The sequence below is a fragment of the Salvelinus sp. IW2-2015 genome, linkage group LG4q.2, assembly GCF_002910315.2.
Source record: "Salvelinus sp. IW2-2015 linkage group LG4q.2, ASM291031v2, whole genome shotgun sequence".
Classification (NCBI taxonomy): domain Eukaryota; kingdom Metazoa; phylum Chordata; class Actinopteri; order Salmoniformes; family Salmonidae; genus Salvelinus; species Salvelinus sp. IW2-2015.
In genome coordinates, this window is record NC_036843.1 from 26,990,969 (window position 1) to 27,016,802 (window position 25,834).

At 41.5% G+C, this 25,834-nt stretch overlaps 2 protein-coding genes across 7 annotated transcripts; one reads left to right on the forward strand and one right to left on the reverse strand.

The window, feature by feature from the left end:
* Window positions 1-1,155: 1,155 nt before the first annotated feature.
* On the reverse strand, window positions 1,156-14,333 carry LOC111963553 (sodium-dependent multivitamin transporter). Of its 5 annotated transcripts, none has more exons than XM_023987080.2 (17): window positions 14,208-14,333; window positions 9,405-9,488; window positions 8,713-9,218; window positions 8,425-8,490; window positions 8,256-8,307; window positions 7,793-7,860; window positions 7,376-7,530; window positions 7,075-7,215; window positions 6,820-6,949; window positions 6,478-6,566; window positions 6,222-6,334; window positions 5,850-5,920; window positions 5,663-5,749; window positions 5,290-5,483; window positions 3,541-3,647; window positions 3,182-3,303; window positions 1,156-2,285 (listed from the first exon to the last, which is right to left on the reverse strand). In XM_023987080.2, exons 3-17 carry the CDS (start codon window positions 9,058-9,060, stop codon window positions 2,148-2,150), a joined length of 1,881 nt encoding a protein of 626 aa, XP_023842848.1. In that variant the 5' UTR covers window positions 9,061-9,218; window positions 9,405-9,488; window positions 14,208-14,333; the 3' UTR covers window positions 1,156-2,147. The 5 variants fall into 5 exon arrangements, with proteins under 5 accessions (XP_023842848.1, XP_023842851.1, XP_023842850.1 ...); XM_023987083.2 differs by lacking the exon at window positions 14,208-14,333 and adding an exon at window positions 13,091-13,852; XM_023987082.2 differs by lacking the exon at window positions 14,208-14,333 and adding an exon at window positions 11,200-11,499.
* A 6,934-nt stretch (window positions 14,334-21,267) lies between these two features.
* LOC111963575 (centromere protein O-like) lies at window positions 21,268-25,392 on the forward strand. Of its 2 annotated transcripts, none has more exons than XM_070443463.1 (7): window positions 21,268-21,584; window positions 22,344-22,506; window positions 22,930-23,086; window positions 23,595-23,787; window positions 24,327-24,351; window positions 24,645-24,805; window positions 25,057-25,392. In XM_070443463.1, exons 3-6 carry the CDS (start codon window positions 23,035-23,037, stop codon window positions 24,801-24,803), a joined length of 429 nt encoding a protein of 142 aa, XP_070299564.1. In that variant the 5' UTR covers window positions 21,268-21,584; window positions 22,344-22,506; window positions 22,930-23,034; the 3' UTR covers window positions 24,804-24,805; window positions 25,057-25,392. The 2 variants fall into 2 exon arrangements, with proteins under 2 accessions (XP_070299564.1, XP_070299566.1); XM_070443465.1 differs by lacking the exon at window positions 21,268-21,584 and adding an exon at window positions 21,626-22,229.
* The last annotated feature ends 442 nt before the right edge of the window (window positions 25,393-25,834 follow it).

Below are 25,834 nucleotides of genomic sequence, written 5' to 3' on the forward strand. Positions count from 1 at the left end.
GAGACCTGAACTCCACGTGGGTCGTGCGCGCTGGGACCACCAGGTTAGAGTAGCAGCGGCCACGCGGTGTGAAGCGTTTGTATGGTCTGTGCAGAGAGGAGAGAACAGGGATAGACAGACACATAGTTGACAGGCTACAGAAGAGGCTACGCTAATGCAAAGGAGATTGGAATGACAAGTGGACTACACGTCTCGAATGTCAGAAAGTTAAGCTTACGTTGCAAAAAATCTTATTGACTAAAATGATATAGTACTGCTGGCTGGTGAAATAGGCTAGCTAGCAGTGGCTGCGTTGTTGACTTTGTTTGAAATTGTAGCTGGCTAGGTAACCTCTAACTGGCTAGGTAACCTCGACAATTACTCTAGACTACACAATTATCTTGGATACAAAGACGGCTATGTAGCCAGCTAAGATCAAACAAATCAAACTGTTGTACTGTAATGAAATGAAATGTAATACTACCTGTAATACTACCTGTGGAGCAAAGCGGAATGCAACTACTCGCTCCAAACCAAACCGGAAGTGCGTATCGTAGAGGAGAGGCAATGAAGTGTTGTTTCTTGTATTATTGTCTTTTGTGTCTTTTAGAGGACTGCTTCACCTTAATGTCCCCTTTCCCTTTTCTTCTGTCCTTATTTTGTCCCACTTTGTCCCTTCTTTGTCCCTTCTTCTCTTCTGCCAACTAGACACTCCTTGTTAGCTAGCTAGCTTCTTTCAGGAATGTCCCTAGCAACTGCCTAGCAACAGGTAAACAACTTAGCTAGCTAAGAAAACGGTATAATTTTATGAAAAATTGTTACTTTTTCAAAAGCCTTTCTTCTTTGTTTGCTGCTTGTTTGGTCTCCTATTCAGTTTGCAGTTTTGTTTTGATTTTTTTCGATGTACTTTACTCTAAAAAAACATTTAAATTTCAATATTTTATTTATTTTTTATTTATTTATTTATTTTGTACCATACCTCCAAGAGGGCAGGCTTCCTCTCCTCCCCATTAATCTCTACCAACTTCATCACATCCGAGTCTCCTACTCACTGGATATTCAGTAACACTGCCTTTCCCTGCCAACTCAAAACGTTACACAAAAAAACGAATAGATAATTATACTGTTCCTAATAAAGAAATTATCAACAGCAGTAAAGGACTGTGAAACCTGAAATACATTGAAATGTTTATTTAAGATTTTTCTAACAAACATCTCAGTAAAACTTTACAAAAAATATTTTCTGCTTCGACACAACGGGCCAACATGACAAAGTTGTTCACTGGAACACATTATTGAAAGAACAACTACTCAGTTCCACAAATAAAGATATTTTCTCATTGACAGCAGCATAGTGATATCAAAGATATAACTAACCCAAGATCGAACAGAGCCTGTAGTTTCCAATGGGAGCAAATTAATCATAGTGGGCAGGACAAGCAAGGAGGTGGGAAGAGCCAAGCACAAGCTAGTGAGATCCTATTGGCACGTTCTAGCATTAATTTGCATATTTCTGTTAGGGAATGCCTATTCTAAAGTGTGGGTGTGCAATAATAACTCAATTCACCCTTGCACTCCTAAACAACTTTTTTCAAACTTTGGCAAAGGGTAAAGTCTACAAAATGCAGTCCTCTCAGTTGGGTACAGATTGTAGTTTTAGAAACAGAAAACTGTATGGAGATAAAATGTTTGGTTGTTGAAAATTGGCAGAATGTCGGCCAAAATCCTTCTTCTCCCACTGCCGGCCACTGGGTTTCCTCTTATCACCATATTTGGTAATGAGTGGAAACATAAACCGGATTTTTTGCATTTATACATCCGGTCCATTCATATCTGAATTCCTCAGAACTAGATAATATGGCCTCGGGTTTATCTTTTTGATTTCCAGAATACGTAATACTCTACGTTTATTTGGTCTTGCCATGCGTCATGTACAATATACATTTACAGTACCAGTGCATTTTTTATCCAGTCACTTGAATTAAAAACCTGAAGCTGGAGCAAAGCTTTAAAATAAGAGTCACTCCCGACAACACTTCTCCCCTCGGAGCATCATCTCCTCAAAAGAACAGGTCCTCTGTGAAAAACAGTGACATGAAATGGTGTGGACCATTTCACTGCTCCGTGGGCCGCGACATAACATGAGGTTATGGAAGTGTCTCTGTGCATCACACAGTTGTCTCGTGTTCCATAACAGGTGTGGTGGAAGTGGGTAGAAAGTTCTGCCTCTCCTCTTCTTCTTCTGTGTAGACGGCCTGAACATTACTTTCCTTGTGTTGTGCAGGTGGACATTCCTGGATGAATGGCTACTCGTACAAAAACATACACTATAAACAACTCACCAAGAGATAATTCACGTTGAGATAAGATAATGGGTAATGTTAAGTACCCTTGATACAATAGCACATAGTGCCTTCAGAAAGTATTCATACCCCCTGAATTCAAAATGGATTAAATATGTTTTTTTTTCTCACCCATCTACACACAATACCCCATAATGACAAAGTGAAAACATGTTTTTAGAAATGTTTGCTAATTTATTGAAAATAAATACTGAAATATTCAATTTACATAAGTATTCACACCTGAGTCAATACTGTAACAATAAAATGTGTAAAAAGTAAAGGGGTGTGAATACTTTCTGAAGGCACTGTAGCTTGGTTGAAATGTCTCACACAGACCCAAAACAATAGGACTTGAGTGTTGCTAGCCATAATGACAAAACAATATAACATATTTTAACTGAAGCCAGAGTTCAATCATTGACGAAGGTGGGTTTTCCACAATGGACTTTTAAACATTTGTGTCTGCTGTACACACTTGCTGAAAGTGCAGTGTGGAAATCTTATTATCGGCAATGATTGAATTCCAGCCTACCTTGAATAAATAGCCCCCTCTGCTATAAATGCACCAGGGGAACCTTCAGGAAGCAAACATTGTGGAATGCTGCAGATAGAAACGTCATGAATGGAACTGACGTGATTCCTTATTCTACACGTCAGACAAACATAACATATTTCTATCCGAACGTTCCATTATGTTGTGCCTGCTGAATGCAGCCCTGGGGACCAGACCTTGTCCAATAATTAATAAATACTTGTTTTTTTTGCAAAACGTTTTGTTGCTTTTTTTATGTGGTTTCCACTAATGAACACAATCCTGAACTGTGAGTGTGATGAGCCCATGTGCTCTGTTGACTTACCCTGTGCCCCAGTGGGGTGGCGCAGCACAGATTCTGTTTGAGGTTTTCTGGTACGAAGAACAGCATGTTGCCCAACAGAGGATACAGAGTGCCTGGGGTCACATCCTCCTCTTTCATTGGTCCTTAAATTAAAGATAAAATCCAACCAATTAGATTAACTTGATTCCGAATCTGTTTGGTAAATTAGACCAAACATTTTCACGACAGAGATTAAGTGTAGTCCCTGAGTAAAAGGCATGCTCAATGAAAAATCTCAATCTCCATTGCATGCTTTTTAGTCCAGGAGTAGGTTTAATATGTATCTGGAAAACCAGCCCTGAGTGCATCTTCTATGGTAATGATCAAGAGCTCTCCCCTACCTGTGAGAAAGCTAACGATCAACCCTGTGATCACCACAGTGAAAGAGCTGAGAGCACTGTACCACATGAAGGATAAGGAGTAGAATCTCTGCAGACCCATTGGTTGGCTAAAGAACAGTTGAAAGACATACAGTTAATATACAATCACAAAATGTATTACAAATTTGCATCTACAGTGCCTTCAGAAAGTATTCATAACCCTTGACTTATTCCACATTTTGTTTTGTTTCTATGCTTGAAAATGTGGAGAGTGGTACTCAGTAATGTGTTGTATTGGATCTAAACATAACACTTTGTTTTCAGGACAAAAAGTGAATTGCTTTGCCACATTTTTTGCAGTGTTACTTTAGTGCCTTATTGCAAACAGGATGCGTGTTCTGTATTGTCAATTAGGTTAGTTTTGTGGAGTAACTACAATGTTGTTGATCCATTCTCAGTGGTTTTCTCCTATCATCACAGACATTAAACTCTGTTACTGTTTTAAAGTCACCATTGGCCTCATGGTGAAATCCCTGAGCATGTTTTCTTTCACTCCAGCAACTGAGTTAGGAAGGACGCCTGTATCTTTGTAGTGACTGGGTGTATTGACACACCATCCAAAGTTGTAATTAATAACTTCACCATGTTCAAAGGGATATTCAATGTCTGCATTTTTGTATTTTTACTCATCTACCAATAGGTACCCTTCTTTACAAGGATTGGATAACCTCCCTGGTCTTTGTGGTTGAATCTGTGTTTGAAATTCACTGCCCGACTTAAGGACCTTACATTCATTCATTAAAAAATCATGTTAATTAAGGATCGGACCCTTTTTTTTTCTCCTTCTTCTTCCCCCGCCTAAAATGACATATCCAAATATAACTGCCTGTTGCTCAGGACCTGAAGGAAGGATATGCATATTCTTGATACCATTTGAAAGGAAACACTTTGCAGTTTGTGCAATTGTTAAAATAATATAGGAGAATATAATACTGGTTTAAGATAATACAAAGAAAAAACATGCGTTTTTTTGTATCATCATTGTTGAAATGCACGAGAAAGGCCAATATATGACTTAGGAATCTAGGCGCAATTTTGATTTTGGCCACTAGATGGCAGCAGTGTATATTCAAAGTTTTAGACTGATCCAATGAACCATTGTATTTCTGTTCAAAATGTTGTATCAAGACTGCCCAAATGTGCCTAATTGGTTTATTAATAACTTTCTAGTTCATAACTGTGCACTCTCCTCAAACAATAGCATGGTATTCTTTCACTGTAATAGCATACTGTAAATTGGACAGTGCAGTTAGATGAACAAAAATGTAAGCTTTCTGCCAATAACAGAAATGTCTATGTCCTGGGAAATGTTCTTGTTACTTACAACCTCATGCTAATTGCATTAGCCTAAGTTAGCTCAACCGTCCCGCGGGAGACCTTATTGCACACTTATTATGTGACTTGTTAAGAGCACATTTCTACTCCTGAACTTATTTAGGCTTTCCATAACAAAGGGGTTGAATACTTGACTCCAAACATTTCAGCTTTTAATTTTTAATTCATTTGTAAAAATGTCTAAAAACATAATTCCATTTTGACATTATGGGGTATTGTGTAGGCCAGTGACAAAAAAAAAATACATTTAAATCTATGAGCAAACTAAATAGAATACTTTAATTAAGATTATCTGATTATTAGTTGTTGTTTGCCTCTTATGACAGGTACATTTTATTTGTACAGAGCTTTTCATGATACACTCAAGACTCTTACCTGGATGTACTAGTAGGCACAGCAGTACTATTGAGTGCAGTCCCTATGGCTGTGGTGATGTTTCCTGAGAGTTGTACAGCAGTGCAGTTGAAATGAGACACAGCAGCAGAACCACCAGAGGTACGGGTTACGATGCTCCCGATGCCCACCCAGAAGGCCATCGCCAGGCCTGACCCCAAACCTGCCAGGGCACCCTGGAGAAACACAGTACATCAATCAATCAAATGTATTGATTGAGTCTTGACCTTTTTACATCAGCAGTTGTCACAAAGTGGTTTTAGAGTAACCCGGCGTGACGCTAAGTTTGATTCCCACAGGGATCACATTCACATACTAAAAATGTATGCCCTCACTATATACATTGAGTACTTACAGTAGAGTTAGCCCAAGGAAAGAACATCCCGAGACAGAAGATGCCAAGAAGAGGACCACCAACCATTCCAAAGATTTTGAAAACAGCCTTGAATTTAAATAAATACAAAAATGTCAGAATCAGACATAATATTTGAGTTTTAACTAAATACAGTAAGTTATTAAAATATATCAAATGTTGTCCTTACTTGCAAAACGGAATCACTCATCAAGTGGGTTAAATAGGCCATAGCCAGGCAAATCAGTCCATATGAACATGCTAGTTCAGAAACAGAAAAAGTAAATGTCCCTCTTTAATGTTGATATTATACGAGTGCTGTCTTAGAAAACATGCTGTCTTAGAAAACATCTCACAGATAAAGTGAGGAAAGCATGATGTAGAACTTACAAATAAGTTAAAAGACACACTGTCAACAGTGAGCAGGGCCCCGTTCAGAAACAACCTCTAGTCCCTAACCCATAGGCACTTGATCTGATCTACTGTACATGAAGTGGCTGGGTCCTAGGGGATAAGGTCTATGGGGTTGTTTCTGGACAGGGCCCAGGAGATCTCAACGTACCCAGTCCCTTGGAGAGCAGGGTGGCCCTTGCCTCTGTCATGGATGAGCAGTGTGGTTTGATCAGGTCCTCCAAGGTCACTGTGGCCAGAGAGTTAAAGGCTGACGAGATGGTGCTGTGGAGACAAACATTAAACTAAGTGTCAACACCAAAGCACTCTTCTGATCCTATGCTTCTGTTTGTTCTGGATGTCTAGGCTGGGTTAATGTAAAGCCCTTTGTGACAAAGGGTGTTAAAAATATTGATTGATTGACATACCTGAGAGCTGCACTAAATAAGCAAGCTATAAACAGTCCAGACAGACCAGGTATATCCTGCAGCATGTCCATAACAAAGTATAACACCATCTGTGGATAGAGAACACATAATGGTTGGTGTACTGTAGGTAAGAGTGTGGCACTAGCTACACCAGGTTTGTGGGTTCAATTCTCACTGGAGATCACAGACACAAAAAATGTAGTGAGTGCCACTGTGCTATAGGTAATTTTGAATAAAAACATCTGCTGACTGCTAAATTGCATATTACTTAATCCACAAGCTATAATACTCTAATGATGCACTCTGAAAGACCAAAATAATAACACACACACTTCTACTGACCTCATTTTTTGATAAGTTGCCTATTTTGTGAAATTGGTCCTCCCCACAGTAACGTGCGAACATGACCAGCCCCATGACACAGCTCAGAGCTAGAGCTACCTGTAGAGAGGGAAACACCATGTAGCAAGACCTGCAGAATCACAATGCGTTAAAATAGGTCAGTATCCATACCATTACCATGGTATTACCACATGATTCCATGTGTATGCACCGTGATGTGGTGTTGTGTATGGAGTGTGGTACATGCAGTCTTACATGATGGCTTCCCTCTCGGTCTTGGAGCTGAGGTATCTCTGGACCTGGGCCTGGTTCACCCCGTACAGAGACAGCATCAGGAAGACCCCTCCCACCCCCAGGGTCCAGAACGTGTACCTCTCCGTAGGGTCAGGATTCAGGCTATAGAACAGACATGACAAGAGGGGGAACATAGAATTGGAATATTAGAACTGGAACTTTGGAATTGGAACATGGAATTTAAGATGTCCTTAAAATCAAACTTCAAACAGGATTGCCAGTCATCGCTTGAATACATGAAGATAGTAACCAGTCCACTCACTCTATGCCAGAGATACGGTTCCCCTCCCAGACCTTCCTCCAGACCTCTGCTAACCCTCCAGTCTGCTGGACCCCCACCACGATGACCGCCAGTTGGCCAGCAAACATCACTATGGTCTGGAAGACATCTGTCCAGATCACTGCCTTCAGGCCTCCCTGTCAGGACCAGGTACAACACAGAGGCACAGAGCCTATTATCGTATAGGCTTCAAGCTTATAATGGCTGATGTTACATCCAAAGATATAGCGAAAAAAGGACACTTTGCAATGACATTTCATAATGTCAACGTTAAACAAAAAGATTTTCATGAGTATTTGTATTTATTTGTACTTTAGATTATGTAATATTTCCAGTTTATTTACCATTGTGTAATAACAGCTTATTTACAAACTCTGAAAATGACAAAGAACAACTTACCAGAGTAGTATACAGTGTACACACCAGTCCAGTGGCCAGTACTGCTCCCCATAGATCAAAGCCAGTAACTATAGGGAAGCATGGAACCAAATTAAGCAACCTTTACTCATTCATAATGTGCATTTTGCACAGTTCTAGATAACCTACTCATGGCACAAAACACAGTAACATGTCCGGTTTCCCAGACACAGATTAAGCCTAGTCCTGGAATAAGAAACTCTTTCAACTGAGAATGTCCCTTGATGCATTTAAGTCCTGGACAAAAAAGCTCTTTCAACTGAGAATATCCAGTGTTGCATTTAAGCCCTGGAATAAAAAGCTCTTTCAACTGAGAATGTCCAGTGTTGCATTTAAGTCCTGGACTACGCTTAATCTGTTTCTTGGAGACAGCCATAACCCGCCATTAAAGTGTTAAAACTTATCACTGTCTTTAAATCCTAAAACCAAAGCCTAAATTACTGACCTGCATTGAGTGCTAGGGCCGGAGTGTACACACAAACACCCATATAGATGACCTGCAAGAGATAGCAGTAGTCATATCAGCGGGAAAACTGATAATCTACAACATTTATAAATTCTTTCTTTTACTTGTTTTTGTTTTTATTATTGCATCTGGTATGTATGGACCTTACTGTCTGAAAGATGAAGGTAAGTGTTCCACAGATACGCACTGGTTTGCTAAAGCGCAGTTCCAGATACTGAAAAGAAACAATACTATCACTAAGTGATATACACATCAGTATACTCAGAATGTATTTATTCATTATTTATTTCCCTACCAGAAACCAAAACTATGTAAACTCCTTAGCAGGGTTTAAAAGCTAGGTCTATACATTTCAACTGGTATTAGCCTACATATTTTAATTCCAAAGATTTCTCTCCATCTTGAGCTAAGTTTGCAAAGAGCCTACAGTATGTACCTGGTAAGCGCTGGTAAGATGCAGCCTGTAGAACACAGGAATGAAAACGTGTGCTGGAATTAATAGGCCCAAGATGTAAGCACAGCCTATGAACCAGTACTGAGTGCCATGGGTATAGATCTCTGCCGGCACGCCCACTATAGCCACCGCTGACTGAAATGTAGCGATAAGTGACAGGGATACAGGAAGGCAGCTCATGCTCCGGTCCGCTAGCAGGAACTCCTGAGTGGTGCGCTGTCGACCCCCTGACAGGGCGTAATACAGCCCTATGCCCATGGATGCCACCAGCAAAAGGGCAAATATGACATAGTCGATAGTGGTGAAGTGCATTGTTCCCAAAGGATCCATCTTGGAGCCAGCGATCAGGATATGGCTACTGTGGCTAAATGGGATGGAGATGGACGTGGAGGGGACTCCAAGTAGGACGGCTCAGCGGCGTAAGGGGAGAGTCTTTGCCCACACCCATCCGTAAGGAGATCCCAACAGCCTTGCAGATTTCAGATACACTGTAATAAAATATGGGGGGAAACGTTGATTAACTCGGAATGCCGCCTTTATTGGTAACTACCTACCTAACTACTCCTTTAAGAAAATAGAACTTGGTTTGAGTATGATGAATTAGGTCTACGTTATTGTTTGCCACAATAAATCTATATGAAAGCACAATGTCATTTCAATAAGCTTTCACATACCTCTCCTTCAGTCCAAGACATCCGTCTGGAAAAGACAATTTGACGAGCAGGATAAATTGCCTCCACAATCTTTCAGATCCCCATCTTTACAAAGGGCAAGTCAGAAGAGATTTTCCATTACTGCCATTGCATTGCAGTTGTCAGCTTAACTGCATTTCTAAACAATTAGAAAACTTTTAAAACGCTATTTGGAGAACAACAAAAACAAGCAAAAATGATCCCAGCCATTATCACCTAGACTGCCATAGGTTAATTCACCTCAGTTGAACTACAAACACATAGCCTATTAGCTATACAGCTGTAATGTTATAGCCCTGAAACGGTGGAAATATGAGAAATTATTCACACTGACATGTAGCATTAGCGCGGAAACAAATACGTAGGACATTTTTAGAGCTGTATTGTTTGCATTTTAATGTAGGCCTATAAAACGATGGGCCATGTGGAGATTTTCATATTAATATATATGGCATTTAGCAGACGCTTTTATCCAAAGTGACTTACAGTCATGCGTGCATACATTTTACGTATGGGTGATCGCGAGAATTGATTGCATTTTAATGTAGGCCTATAAGGAAGATGGGCCATGTGGAGATATTTAAGTTCTTTGTTTAACCCGGTTTCTCAGGGGACCACACATGGGGCCCCGACACCAAGTTTGGGAATCACTGTACTAAACTGTCTCCTCTGCATGCATTGCTGCCTCAACCTCACCAATGAGCACCACATGCCCACATCACTGTTTGTCTCAGTTGCCTACTTTCTGTAAAGTAAAGTTATGAGAATTTTGCGTCTTTTTTTCTCCTGCTGAGGTATGCGCCATTTAACGTTAGACATACTTCATCCTTCTAACGGATTATGTAATACTAGCCAAAGCCCTTCAACGTTACTGCAATAGAAATATCTGTTGGCAGCTAGCCACTGAACTGACCTACAGGGGTGAAGGTAGATTAATCCCTATTCATTCAATAGCATCTCTGTGGGCCTAGTCGTAAAGATCTGTCATTACATTTTTTTAACGTATTACATTTACCGTGGCATAAACACAACCAGTCATGATGTTATCTGATTGTCAAACAATCACTTCAAAAGGCTCCTTTACTAGGCTACCTGCGCACGTTCAACCACTCGCAACATATCCAGCCTCCAAACAGTGGTAAATGGAAATAGACATATTACACAAAACACCAAAAAGTGCAATGACATTTGGCCAGAATCTACTGCTGTACGCACGCGTCTCGGTGGCGCCACCTAATCTCTGCCTTGGAAAAATGTTAAGTGTCCTCTTCGAACCACATCGCATTTGGGAGCGTAGGCTATATCCGTTTTCAAGAACAATCGCTCATTTTCATGCGGTAATGATTTAAAAAAATAGTGTAATAGCCTACATTTTTCTTTACATTCTGTTTAGTGATAGGCTCGTGTATTATTGGTACGGCGTACCCCAACTATTTATTTGACTGTGGTGCCGTACCAGAGTACTTTCACCCCTGCGTATCCTGTATATAAGCGACTATTTACCAGTTGTGTACTCATTCTCCGAGAGTCGGATATTGTTTGTTTTTGGATATCTGTTGACACGGCCGCTGTTGCGGTGCGGTTTTAAAATTGCCTCGTCCAGCATCTACCAAAACACTTTCAGCAGCGTCTCTTGTTGCCTACTTCACCGACTGGGAGATGGGGTAGTTCGTTTCACGTCTGTGCTGCTAGAGCAGTGGTTCCCAACCCTTTTCGGTTAGTGTAAGACCAACTGAGTTTTGCTATGCCTGGAGTACCGTCGTCGTGTGCATTTTACCAGTAGGCCTATGGTCTCATGAGTCTTCTCAGGTACCCCGTTGATAGGCCATGTATTCAGGGGTGATAGTACCCCTGGTTGGGAAACAATGTGCTAGAGGGCAATATTGTGCAACTGCAGCCTGCAATTTGGGGCGTTCCTGCATGTCGGCATTCCCCAAATCTACATGTTTGTGACACTTTTAAATGTGGGTCAAAAGGGAAATAAACCTGCTCTCAACGTCGTTACCTGAAATACGGAAAACAGTGCGCGACAGGCAGGGGCGAAGGACACGGTCTACCGGTGTCGCTACCGCTTACCGCTACCAGAGCAGGTGGGAGGCTGGGGAGACAGCATACTAGCTTACTAGTTAGCTAGCACACGGTGTCGCACACGCCTCCGGCCGGCTGCGTACCGGAGAAAACTGTAACAGGCGGGTGCGAATGTCGCTCCTGCTTCCCGCTAGCACAGCAGACGGGAGGCTGGGGCGACACCGTGTGTTAGTTAACAAGTTGCTAGTTAGTTAGCACACAGTGTCGCCCCCACCTGCATTGTACCGGACTAGCTGCCTTAGCTAGCACACAGTGTCCTTCACTCCCACCTGCCCTCGCTGTCGTTAACAGAAATGCGGGGACGAAGGACACTGTACGGCTAACTCGTTACCGCTGTCGCCCTTCTACTGCCATCCAACGTTATAGACATTAACGCCACCTACTGTACTGGAGCGCCCCCGCCTGTCGCCGTTCTTCTTCTATGGTGTAATGGCGTTCGCAACAATTGGATCATGATAATAAGGATTTAAAAAAATGAAATAATGTGGGTAAAAATGAATAAAATATCATACCATCTATCAAAAAATCTAAATCAGGTCCCTACATGGTCTCTGAAGACTCCTGTGAGGTGGAACATATCCTAGCTACAATAGTCCTTGCCATGAACTCTTGGAGCCACAAAAACTTATTGGCTGCAGATATGATGTTCAGCTTCTTGGACACTTGTGCTCTACAATTAAATCACTGTGGCTATAAATGCCACAGAATCCTCTTTCTTCACAATGACTGTATCCAGATAAATCAATTGACTTAAAACACTAGCAACTGGTTGCAATGCATCCACCGCCATATCTTCAACACTTTCCTCTTGCCCCTTCAACTCTCTTCACCGCCTCCACATAGGAGATCCGGTGCACAGTCCTGATCCTTGACACCTTGACCTCCTTCAGCCTAACAGGGCACTCAAGGAAGTCCGGAGTATGAACCCCACCACATTTTCCATTCCCTGATTCTTCAATACCATACTTGTCCCATCTGCAAACATTTGATACGTGACCATATCCTTTACAATTACCACACTGTAATGGTTTGGACAAATGCTCTCACCACACATTTCCAAGTTTCACATGTTCAGGTAGAGTCTCCTCAAACCACAATAATATTGATAGGCTTTTCTCCTTTGTTCTATTTACCATACGGGTCATGCGAAGTGCACTGACCACTTCTAGGATTTTCTGACTAAGGTACTCATCGGTGGCTCCCGAGTGGCGCAGCGGTCTAAGGCACTGCATCTCAGTGCTAGAGTCGTCACTACAGACCCTGGTTTGATCCTGGGCTGTATCACAACCGGCTGTGATCGGGAGTCCCATAGACCGGTGCACAATTGGCCCAGTGCCTTCCAGGTTTGTCTGGGGTAGGCTGTCATTGTAAATAAGAATTTGTTCTTAACTGACTTGCCTTGTTAAATAAAGGTTAAAAAAAAAAATACAACGAAACTCCAGCTATAACTCCTTTGGCAGGCGCCCTACTCCGAAGAGGAATACAGGTACTTCTGACGTGTGCAATTTTGCCAGATCCATTGCACGCTTCTTCTCTTCTTCATCGACACAATTAACCAAAACAAGGCCGCTTCTAGTCACCTTTATTGAATCCACCTTTCCCGCTGCTTTCTTCACAGTCCTCAGTATTACAAATGGATTTCCCAAATGAACCGTCTTGTCCAGAAATCACAGTCCAATAAGAAATGTATTATTGGACCGGTACTTTTCTTCTACTACAACTTTTGCTCATTTTGTTCCATTCTTTGATTTCACTATTTTTCATTCATTATCACACACACTTCACTTGCCGCACTTTCAGATTCAAGCACAGTCGCCATTTCCCAAGATACACTCCCCCCCGCCTGATATATCTTTAAAAAAAAATACCAATATAGGGATAAAGAGTGGTTCCTGTAGATGCAGAAATAGCCACATGCAGGAACGCCCCGAATTACAAGCCGCAATTGCACCCTTCTCCGAGAGGGCGGAGTTAGCCTTTTGAAAGCCCGTGAGCAAAGACGTTCTAAACCTTCAGGGAACGCTTGCGAAACAGACCAGGGGTTTGAGAAGTCAATGAGGAAAGTAAAGCATTCTTCCTTAGTTGTTAATTTTCTCGAAATCTTAAATGTACAACCTAGCTTCGAGACAATGTTTTACGTAGTTTGACATGTTATTACTCCAACCATGTGAAAGTGACACTTACATTTTTCGTCAAAAACAACTTCATATGTGACTTTGATTTGACGGCCTACACATGCGCAGTTCGGCGCGAAACGGCCGTTTGCCCCGATGACGTGTCTCTGCGCATGAGTTTAGCTAGCCAACCACGCCATGACATCGCCTACAAGTGTGATCGGGATTTGTATTGGAGAAGCACTTTTAGCCTATCTTCATATTGTAGTCTTTGGTGTGAATGTGCGGCTAAAAAGGCACATATATCGGGGACGCAGACGAACATAATGAACAAAAATCACTGTTCATGATTCCACTCGTTAGCAAAGAGTCAGGCGCGATTAGAAATCGGTCAGATCAAGAAAATTAGCGTTCTGAGGTTTGTTTAATCAATACTCGGAGCAATATTTATATGTTGACCTGTAATTTATTTTCTTTGTGTACAAAATACATTTATTTTTAGCAAATTATTAAAAATGACCGAGGTCCGGACCGGTGTACTCATACGTATTTACGGTCACGTACCATTGACTGTACATCTTACCTGTATACAATGACAGTCACACTGTCCAATCCAACACTTTTGTAAATCTATGTCCTGTCATCGTGCATCGCGACAAGGTTGTATGCGTTGGAAACGTGGTTTACTTTGGACCAGGCATCATCTCCAAATCTGATGATAATTGTCCCATAAGCGAAAATCAAAAGCCTCTCACAAGCTTCAGAAATTCAAACTTTTTCTGAAGTTATCTAGAGATGGTTATCTGCAAAACGACACATGGGGATGACTCATCCACGTCTCCGTTGTTCAAGAATGTCACGTTTTGGTTTGTTAACAAACACCTAAAATATGATAAATTAGCATCTAAAAGGTACACCATAACTCTTCACTTTTATCATTTAAATGTACCTCTTTGATCATAAGAATGTTTTAGTTCATTAAATGCAATCCTTTGTAAACATTTGTTGTACATGATGATTATAGCGCTTTTCTCTTGCAATTACTCACGCCAAGAAGGTGGGCTGGGTCATCGATAGCACAGTGGACACTATATAATACCCATAAAACCTAGCGGGAAAACCCGGTAATGGTTCCAATCATTTTTAAATTTTAGAATACTTCATATACGGTCTGTGTTTCGTGTAGGCTTACCCTGGCGTGATGTTTTGATAGCCATGTAATTCTCTAGGACAAATCGAGTGTTCTCAATATATTCTCCTCGAAAATGCTAATTAGCAACAGAGAAGACTTCAGCAAGACTACGAATTCCTGCAGGGAGCTCCTCATCTCTAATCACACTGTCAGCTACCATTCACCAGCGCGATCAGAGAGACGTTTGTGCTCAATCCATGAATGTGCGTCCCCTTTGTATGTCTTAGCTAGCCACTGACTACACTTTAGCTAGCTAGTTAGCAGAGCAGTAGATAAAAAAAATATTTTGTTTTACTTAGACTAGATAAGTCTTTGTACAGTATGTCGACTTTGGTGTCTAGTTCAGACCTTATGGCATCTTTCAAGGGTGAGCATAAGAGCATTAAAAGGGGAGAAGACCACTAGAAGTCTGGCCATTTTGAGAAGTGCAGCTATAGTGAAGGGCGATTAACCAGTTTCGTCAGGGCCAGCATGGAGGGATAAAGTGTATCCTGTGTCGGTGAGTGTAGCTCTTAAATTAAGTTTGAGCATCTTAGCAATACAATGTTTTCTACACATCTGTCAACATTCTAAAATAAAAGAGCCACTTAATCAATTATTGAATACCGGATACCAGACGTCGATGAGTGATTACTCAGTTCTGGAATGTCATTGAAAATGAATCTAAAAATCTATTCACATTCAAAAAATTGACTTTTAGACATCTAGCCTGTATTGTAGTTTCATGACGAGACAAATCTTCAAAAGGCACAGCATTTATTTATTCAGAGTGGTAAATGCATTCACAGTCTTGATTTATAGAATCCTTCCCACTATATGATTGATGTCAAGTGATAAAATCCAAGGTGTCAATTCAAAGTTTATGGAAAAACTGCGTTTGTTCTCATGTGAAAATGACAGTTTATTAATATTCTAAAACTAATGTCATCAATCAAATCAAACTATTTATATAGCACATTTCTTACAACAAATGCATTTCGCTACACTTGCAATAACATCTGCTAACCATGTGTATGTGACCAATAAAATTTGATTTGATTTCAAGGTGTTTAGTCATTAGATGGGGTGTTGTCTGCAAAGTGGGGCACAGATAAAGAAGAGGAGGGCATCAAGGCATTCAATATGGCTACAAGGATGGATGTGCAGGAGTCAGGACTTTGGGTCACATGGTCTGGGATCCTGGGTGCCTCACCGGATGGTCTGATGGGCACCACAGCAGTGGTGGAGGTCAAGTGTCCATATGGTGCAAGGGACCTTACCGTTGAAGAGGCAGTGAAGTTGAATGATTTTTATATCCAGGAGGAGGGAGGGTCTTACAGGCTCAGTGAAGACTATCCTTACTGGCACCAGGTCCAAGGGCAGCTCCACATCTCTGGAAGGGACACTTGCTTCATCCCCATCCAGCATGACAACCTCTGGCAGATTTATATTGCTGGATTAGAGTTTGTCAACTGCAACAGTGAACATCTGTAAATATCTTGTAAATTGTTTTTGCACAAGTCAGTTTCCGTTCTTACCTTTATTTGAGGGTACACTGGATCAGTGTTCTAGTCGTGCCTCCTGTCAGTACCTGTTTTCAGGGAAGGCTATGGACCCAAAAATATTACACATAGTTCATACACAAAAATTAGGCTCCCAGAATAGGTTATATAACATATGTTTTGCTCAAAGCAGCCAACTAAAGTAATGTAGTTAACTGTATCATGGGCACATTGGGAATTTATATCTGTGATGTTCAAATTATATCTTACCCCGTGTCTTACTTGCTGAAAGCCCCGGTCATTCCTGCCTGTTCATAAGTTAAATCACAAAGGCTGGTCTGAGTGCATCTCCCCAGTTTCATTCAGTAAAACAATTCACATTGCATTTTATCGCAGAAATGTATATATCTGATGTTTAAATTATTGCTTACCCCCTTTGTTGTGTGGAGCTTCCTTTTCTGGTAAATACAGGGCCATTTCTCTTTCCCAACGGAAAATGGCAACTGCAGACCCGAGCATTGTCACTCGGTTTCAGGTTCGCCCGTCTGAAAGACCACCAAAAATAGTTACATTTACTAGCTAGCCATGTTGATTACTGAAATGGTATATCTATATTTAAATACTATAACCCAACAACTTGACTACAGTAACAGTAAAATAGACTGGGCTTTGGTCTATCTGCACATCTAAAGTCCTACTATGTGGATGGGACATTTCTGCTGGGATGGAGGAATTATCTGGAATGCTCAACTAGATAATCAGGACAGTTTAGGGTACTATTTGCCAGAAGAGGTGAAGCATTGCGATGAGTTATGCGACTGTACTTCTGACTCAAATTCTCAAGAGGAAAGGTAAAACTCTCGGTCCTCCTCAGTGACCTCAAGGCTAACAGTGATAGGGGGATCGTCTGAAAGGGACTGATGTGCAGGGATGTAAACATAAAGATTTTAGGCACTAACCAGCAGACCACAATTTCTACATTCAGTTCCTAAATCGGTGGCATGCAATGTTTGCTGTGTCAGGCTGGTTTGGCATATTGTCTACTAGTCCAGACTGAAAGGTACTAGACTCGGGCTAGCTTAATTTCCATCCCTGCTGACATGTATAACTGACTTCACAGGTCATTTGATTAGTCATGTTTATGGTTTGTATTGGAAAACATTGAGCCCATAAGTCCTTTGAGCGCTAGTTAGCCAGCTAGTTAATGTTAGCTCACCGTTCGTGTAGTCACTTTTCCACGTGGTGAGATGCTAGCTAATGTTATCCCAGCAGGGCAGGAGTATTTATCTGACGTTTAGCTACCTAGTTACGTTAGCTCATAGTTTGTGTAGTAAGGCTTTTCTCCAGAGCCACGGACGGTGACATGCTAACTAGTCACGCCGCCAAACTTACCCTAGTAAAACTGACTATCCTACCGATCCTCGACTTCGGCGATGTCATCTACAAAATAGCTTCCAATACTCTACTCAGCAAACTAGATGCAGTTTATCATAGTGCCATCCGTTTTGTTACTAAAACACCTTATACCAATTTGTAAGTCGCTCTGGATAAGAGCGTCTGCTAAATGACTTAAATGTAAATACCACCCACCACTGCGACCTGTATGCTCTAGTCGGCTAGTCCTCGCTACATATTCGTTGCCAGACCCACTGGCTCCAGGTCATCTATAAGTCCATGCTAGGTAAAGCTCCGCCTTATCTCAGTTCACTGGTCACGATAACAACACCCACCCGTAGCACGCGCTCCAGCAGGTATATCTCACTGATCATCCCAAAAGTCAACACCTCATTTGGCCGCCTTTCCTTCCAGTTCTCTGCTGCCTGTGACTGGAACGAAATGCAAAAATCGCTGAAGTTGGAGACTTTTTATTTCCCTCGCCAACTTTAAACATCTGCTATCTGAGCAGCTAACCGATCGCTGCAGCTGTACATAGTCCCAACTGTAAACAGCCCACCCAATTTACCTACCTCATCCCTTACTGTTTTATTTATTTACTTTTCTGCTCTTTTGCACACCAGTATCTCTACTTGCACATGATCATCTGATGATTTATCACTCCAGTGTTAATTGTAATTATTCGCTCCTATGGCCTATTTATTGCCTACCTCCTCATGCCTTTTGCACATAATGTATATAGACTCATTTTTCCCCCCCTACTGTGTTATTGACTTGTTTATTGTTTACTCCATGTGTAACTCTGTGTTGTTCTCTGTTCACACTGCTATGCTTTATCTTGCCCAGGTTGCAGTTGTAAATGAGAACTTGTTCTCAACTAGCCTACCTGGTTAAATAAAGGTGAAATAAATAAAAAAAAAAAAAGTCCACGAGGGCAGGGATATTTAACATTAGCTAGTTAGCGCTAATTGCGAACGTTAGGCGCATTCGCAAACAATTTTTTATAACTAAAACTACACTAATATATACAGTTGAAGTCGGAAGTTTACATACACTTAGGTTGGCGTCATTAAAACTCGTTTTTCAACCACTCCACAAATTTCTTGTTAACAAACTATAGTTTTTGGCAAGTCGGTTAGGACATCTACTTGTGCATGACACAAGTAATTTTTTCCAACAATTGTTTACAGACAGATTATTTCACTTATAATTCACTGTATCACCATTCTAGTGGGTCAGAAGTTTACATACACTAAGTTGACTGTGCCTTTAAACAGCTTGGAAAAATACCGAAAATTATGTCATGGCTTTAGAAGCTCTGATAGGCTAATTGACATCATTTGAGTCAATTGGAGGTGTACCTGTGGATGTATTTCAAGGCCTACCTTCAAACTCAGTGCCTCTTTGCTTCACATCATGGAAAAATCAAAAGAAATCAGCCAAGACTTCAGAAAAGAAATGGTGGACCTCCACAAGTCTGGTTTATCCTTGGGAGCAATTTCCAAACGCCTGAAGGTAGCACGTTCATCTGTACGAACAATAGTACGCAAGTATAAACACCATGGGACCACTCAGCCGTCATACTGCTCAGGAAGGAGACACGTTCTGTCTCCTAGAGATGAATGTACTTTGGTGTTAAAAGTGCAAATCTATCCCAGAACAAGAGGTTTCCTCCAGACGTGAATCTTGGCATTCAGGCCAAAGAGTTCAATATTGGTTTCATCAGACCAGAGAATCTTATTTCTCATGGTCTGCGAGTCTTTAGGCAAACTCCAAGCGAGCTATCATGTGCCTTTTACTGAGGAGTGGCTTCCGTCTGGCCACACTACCAGAAAGACCTGATTGGTGGAGTGCTGCAGAGATGGTTGTCATTCTGGAAGGTTCTCCCATCTCCAGAGGAACACTGGAGCTCTGTCAGAGTGACCATCAGGTTCTTGGTCACCTCCCTGACCAAGGGGCTTCTCCCCCGATTGCTCAGTTTGGCTGGGCGGCTAGCTCTAGGAAGAGTCTTGGGGGTTCCAAACTTCTTCCATTTAAGAATGATGGAGCCCACTGTTCTTGGAGACTTTCAATGCTGCAGAAATGCTTTGGTACCCTTCCCCTTATCTGTGCCTCGACACAATCCTGTCTCGGAGCTCTACAGACAATTCCTTTAACCTCATTTCTTGGTTTTTGCTCTGACATACACTGTCAACTGTGGGACCTTATATAGACAGGTGTGTGCCTTTCCAAATCATGTCCAATCAATTGAATTTACCATAGTTTGACTCAAATCAAGTTATTGAAACATCTCAAGAATGATCAATGGAAACAGGATACACCTGAGCTCAATTTTGAGTTTCACAGCAAAGGGTCTGAATATGGACATTGTTAATTCTGGATTTCTACTTCAATTTCAGAGCACTCTCTTCTGAGTGCCAGAGCGCAGAATAACTGATGAATTTACGAATGCTCAACACCTGTTGAATATGGCCTGTTGCCAGCAGCACAGTTACAGTCACCAACACAATGGATAACATGAAAACAGCCTAACCAGCTCTGCTAGGGCAAGAAAAATGGTCAGAATGAGGTGTTCTCTCATTTGTGTCTGGAAGTAGCTAGCCAACGTTAGCTTGAGTGCTTGACCACTGGATTGTATTTAACCTTTTAGGCAAGTCAGTTAAGAACAAATTCTTATTTACAATGACGGCCTCTGAACAGTGGGTTTAGCTGCCTTGCTCAGGGGCAGAATTACACATTTTTACCTTGTCAGCTCGGGGACTCGATCTAGCAACCTTTACGGTTACCGGCCCAACGCTCTAACCACTAGGTTACCTGCAACCCTACTCCTCGGCCAGAGCATCCAAGAGCAAAGCTCTCTGAATTTATGAACTGACAATCTGACTCTGGCACACCAGACTGAATTTACAAAGACACCAGACATCGTAAAATGTCTAACTAGTAATTTGTTATGCTAACAAGCTAGTAAGAGATTGCATAAAAACAGCATCAACTTTCAGTAGACAGGCGAAGCGCTAGTACGCTCAACTGAAACCATACCGTTCGTTTACAGTATACTAAAATTAACTAATAGTATGTAGTATATACTCATTAAGTATGTAGTATACACTATGTTAGTATGGGTAGTCGAACGCACTGATTCTGTGTTAAATATTCGGTGGTACCACAGATAGAACAACGAGGCAGATATTTCACTGGATGTATAAATGTGAAGCATCCGCCTGGCGTTTCCACTCAATTCCAAATATGGTAGTGAGAGGGACACCACTGGCGGGCAGTGGGAGAAGATGGATTTTGGCCTACATTCTGCACATTTTCTCATCGATGAAACATTTGATCTCAATACAGTTGTCTATTCCCCAAACTACAATATGTTATGAACAGAGTGAACTACGGTTTGTATACTTTACCCGTTGAAATGTAAAAAAAAAATCGCGTTTAGGACTGCAAAGGCGAATTGTCTTATTGCACACGCGCACTTAACAGAAAAGGCGTTCCCTCACGGAAATATGCAGATGATGCTTGAACGCGCCAATAGGATCGCGCTAGCTCGTTGTTGGCTCTGCCCGCCTTGCTTGTTCTGCCCACATTGGAAGAGACAGGCTGTTGTCTATCTTGGTTTAGTTATAAACATTTTTTTGTTGGTACTCAATTTAGCTTTGTTTTGATTTTCTTCCGGGTGGAGGAAATCTAGCCGCCAAATTGAAATTATCCAAGGCGCATTAATGTGTTAGCGTTAGATATCGCTAATGCACTTAATTTGTGTTTTTTATATTGCCATTCGCTAACGCATATCCAACAATGGCTGAATAAAATTAAAAAAAACTAACGTTACCATAGCTAGCTAACGTGTTATCTCACACGGCGGACACAATGGACGAGCCGTGAAAAGGTAACTTTAGCTAGCTAGCCAAACCAGGAAGCTAACATAACTGCGTGTGCATTATCAATAGTTTATACAGTTTTCATGTTTGAATACAGTTGTGTCAAATGTGCGTCATTTATCTTCCTAGTTTGTTATAAAAACAACTGGGAATTATTCAGTGCGTTTAAAACAACTGGAAACTCTGAAAAAACAAACTCCGACTGGGAAAAATCGATATGGTCATCCAACTCGGTGTTCTTTCTAGAGCTTCGGCCTTACGACCTGTTCCCAGTTTTGAACGCAGCATACCCTTCCACAGAGTTTTATTATTTTCCAGAGAACGCATAGAGCGCCGAGTTGATTATCCCTTTTATACCATGTCCATAATTTAACAAATGTACCGCTAGAAATGTATTCAACATCCACTGAAGTAGCTAGTTAGCAAGTTTACTAGGGGTGTGTTCGTAAATTCACTCTGGCTATCTATTCCGATTTCAGAGCACTCATACGAGTGTGGCAGAGCGCAGAATAACTGATGAATTTACGAACACACTTGCTATTATTAAAATCGAATTTAGCTATGCCAATAATGTTTTTAATTTGACTTTTGCTTTCAAAAGCAGCTCAAACATGGAACATGTAAGCACTATAGACATTGAATTCTACTTGCAGGTGCGTTTATAGGGAAATAATGCATGCGCTAGAATGCCCTTCAAACCAATCAGAAACGAGTATTCAACAATGCCATGGTATAAAATGTATTATCCAAATCTTTTATTTCCACAGATGTTTTGGGGTACTTGAACATATTGGAAATGGAAGCGAACAACTTGGCAGTGAAGCAGCAGGAATTCCGGCAGATTAGTCGCGAGGAAGAGCTGAATGCAACACCACAGGAACTCCTCGCTAAAAGACCAGTTAAAAGTTTAAATAAAAGCAAATACACTAAGTAAGTTAGCTAGTTCATTTTCTGAGATCAATTATACGGATGTCACATTACCTATCAGTTGTGGTCTGAATCAATGGATGCTTATATAGCAGATGGGCATCTGTGAAACTCACTCCGCAGACTGAAGTGTCCCCACTTGACGCTTCAGGAGGGCGGTCACGTGTGTTTGCGAGGCAGAGGTCCTGAATTCGACCCTCGGTATGAACTGAATCGGGGGAAGCGGTAGTCGCTAAGAAAGCAGTGTGACGTCCTTTAAACATACTATTATGTGGAGGTGTTTAAAATTTTGCAAACCTGTTTGATGCTACTTAAAACCAAGGTTAACATAGAGGGTGCAGCAGATGTATCTGAGAAGTCAATGTGTGGTTGTAGGCTGCTGCTTAGAGCTCTTACAGTAGTTCAACATTATGTATTTCTTTCTAGTCCCTCCAGAAGCTGAGAACTCTACTGGACAAAACAGGTGTTCCATGTGAGAGGGATGAGGATGACCTGGAGGATGGCTCAGAGAACTCACGACTTCTGCTGTTGATGGCCAGACACACACAACTGCAGGACCTGCTTCATGGTCACCACCTTATCGGTACCTATAATCCAAACTTGATCAACAATCTATTTGTGTGTGTGTGTGTGTGTGTTGTATATCGCTTCTTTAGTTTAGACCATTGGTTCCCAACTTGGCCTATCCACAGGGGGTACTTAAGACTTAGGTCGTCACTAGTTATCACAGCCACAGAGTCATGATTATGGTCACTAAACCCTGCTTATTTGTACAATTTATCTTAAAAAATCATAATAAATCAAAATTAAACCTAACCTTAACCACACTGCTAACCTTATGCCTACCCTTAAATTAAGACCAAAAAAGCATTTTTGTTTTCATAAATTTTTATGATATAGCCAGTGACAACAAACGACTCGTTACCATAGGCCTACTGGTAAAATGTACACGAGGGGGTACTTCAGGGCTACTCCAGGCATAGCAAAATTCAGTTAGTGGTACGGTAATTGAAAAGGGTTGGGAACCACTGGTTTAGACATTATCACCAACCATCTATCCACACCTCTTTTGCCTTCGTTGTCTTTCTCAGGTGGGTATGATATAGGCGTCTACCTTGAGACATATAACCTGGAGATGAACCTGGGGTCTAATCTGAGAATTTGTCGCCACAACATCCCTCCATTCATACCCCTGGAGAGGCTGGTCAAGCAGAGCAACATGCAGACAGACGTCAGGGCTTTCCTGTATACCCTCAGCCAATATCTCAATGCCTACGTTGGCCGCAAGTGTAACGGATGTGAAATGGCTAGCTAGTTAGCGGGTACGCGCTAATAGCATTTCAATCGGTTACGTCACTTGCTCTGAGACCTGAAGTAGGGTTTCCCCTTGCTCTGCAAGGGCCGCGGCTTTTGTGGAGCGATGGGTAACGACGCTTCGTGGGTGTCAGTTGTTGATGTGTGCAGAGGGTCCCTGGTTCGCGCCCGTGTCGGGGCGAGGGGACGGTACTAAAGTTATACTGTTACATTGATGCTGTTGACCCGGATCACTGGTTGCTGCGGAAAAGGAGGAGGTTGAAAGGGGGGTGAGTGTAACGGATGTGAAATGGCTAGCTAGTTAGCGGGTACGCGCTACTAGCATTTCAATCAGTTACGTCACTTGCTCTGAGACTTAAGTAGGGTTTCCCCTTGCTCTGCAAGGGCCGCGGCCTTTGTGGCGCGATGGGTAACGATGCTTCGTGGGCGACCGTTGTTGATGTGTGCAGAAGGTCCCTGGTTCGCGCCCGTGTCGGGGCGAGGGGACGTACTAAAGTTATACTGTTACACAAGCAGCAGCTGCACCTCATCAAGGTATCAGAGTACCAGCCATCCACATTGATATCTGAAATAGAATATTCATGTTATTTGTCTTTTGCAGAAGTAAAAATATGCGTTTGTCTGCTCAATGTAAGAGAGGTGTAATAGTCTTTGAATAATATAGTATAAGAAACTTTTGTTGTGATAATGGCTGTATACAGTATGTTAGATCATGCTATTTGTTTTTCATGGCATTTTGAGATCCTTGCTCTGAAAGCTCCTATAGACAAAATGTATACACCATCGCTCAGACCAGTCTTCTCCCCCTTTTCCCTGTCTGCTTCCAGGAGCTTCATAGCTCTGTTCAGGTGATGGAGAGTAATACTCTCTATACTATACTGGTGCTGATGTTCACTATACCAGGAGAGAAAGCCGGGGCTGCACTGTGTACACTGGAGTATGCCGACCACACACGATGCCTGCCCAACCGGGTCAACATAGTCTGAAGGTAGAATTCATAAATACCATCTAGATACTTAATATTTAATTACCTTTTAAGGGTTGTTGTTGATACAACACAGGACAATATGTACTATGCTTTTCTGGAGAATGTTATCTTTAGCCATGTGCATGCCTGTTGCTTCTGTAAAATGATTGATACCTTGCTTGATGCGAGTGAAGCATTTCGCCACACTCACATTAACATCTGCTAACCATGTGTATGTGACCAATAAAGTTTGATTTGATGTGTGTGTGTAGACATCGCGCTGGCCAGTTCTCCACAATGGAAGAAGAACCACGCCCTACTCCTGGAGACCCCAGTACACACAGCCTTAGTGACCATTAAAAAGACCAGCAGTATCGCTTAGTCTGAACACACAGTATGCTGTAAATATACTCCAGACTGAACAGTTGTTTATGTCAGTGTATGAAGTTTATTTTACATTTGTTTTTTATACTAATTTATGTCAGTCACTATCTAGGCTAGTAATTGTCAGATACCTATACATGTACTGTATATATTGTTGTTTTAATCTAGTCTGACAACCCTGTTTGTAATATAATGACAATAATACAGTATGTTGTTAAACTAAACTGGCATAGTGTTGACTCATTTGACTGCATCAGTTAACTTAAGGCAGTGGTACTATTCCCCTGAGCATATAGACCTCAGAGTAAACCTGATGGTCTACATTTACAGTCCTTCAAAAGTGTATAATTACTTCACAAAGGTTACTAGGAAACCGTGTACATGAAACAAGACGAGAAGATCAGGTTCCTCCCCCCCAAAATAATATAACTGCTTTTTTAACCTGACTTGAATGCAATACTACTTTCATAGGGTTGTTCTCCATTTGCTCACTTTAAGTGTTTTCAGAAAGGTGTTTATTTTCTGGATTAGCTTATCCCCCTGACATTGTTTGAGTCTCTCCTTCTCTCCTCTATAGCATGTTGTTGTTGGCTGGCCAGCTCCTTTTTAGAGATACAGTCAATAGTGGACATTTGCCTCAGTTTCATAATAGAAAACACCCCTGCC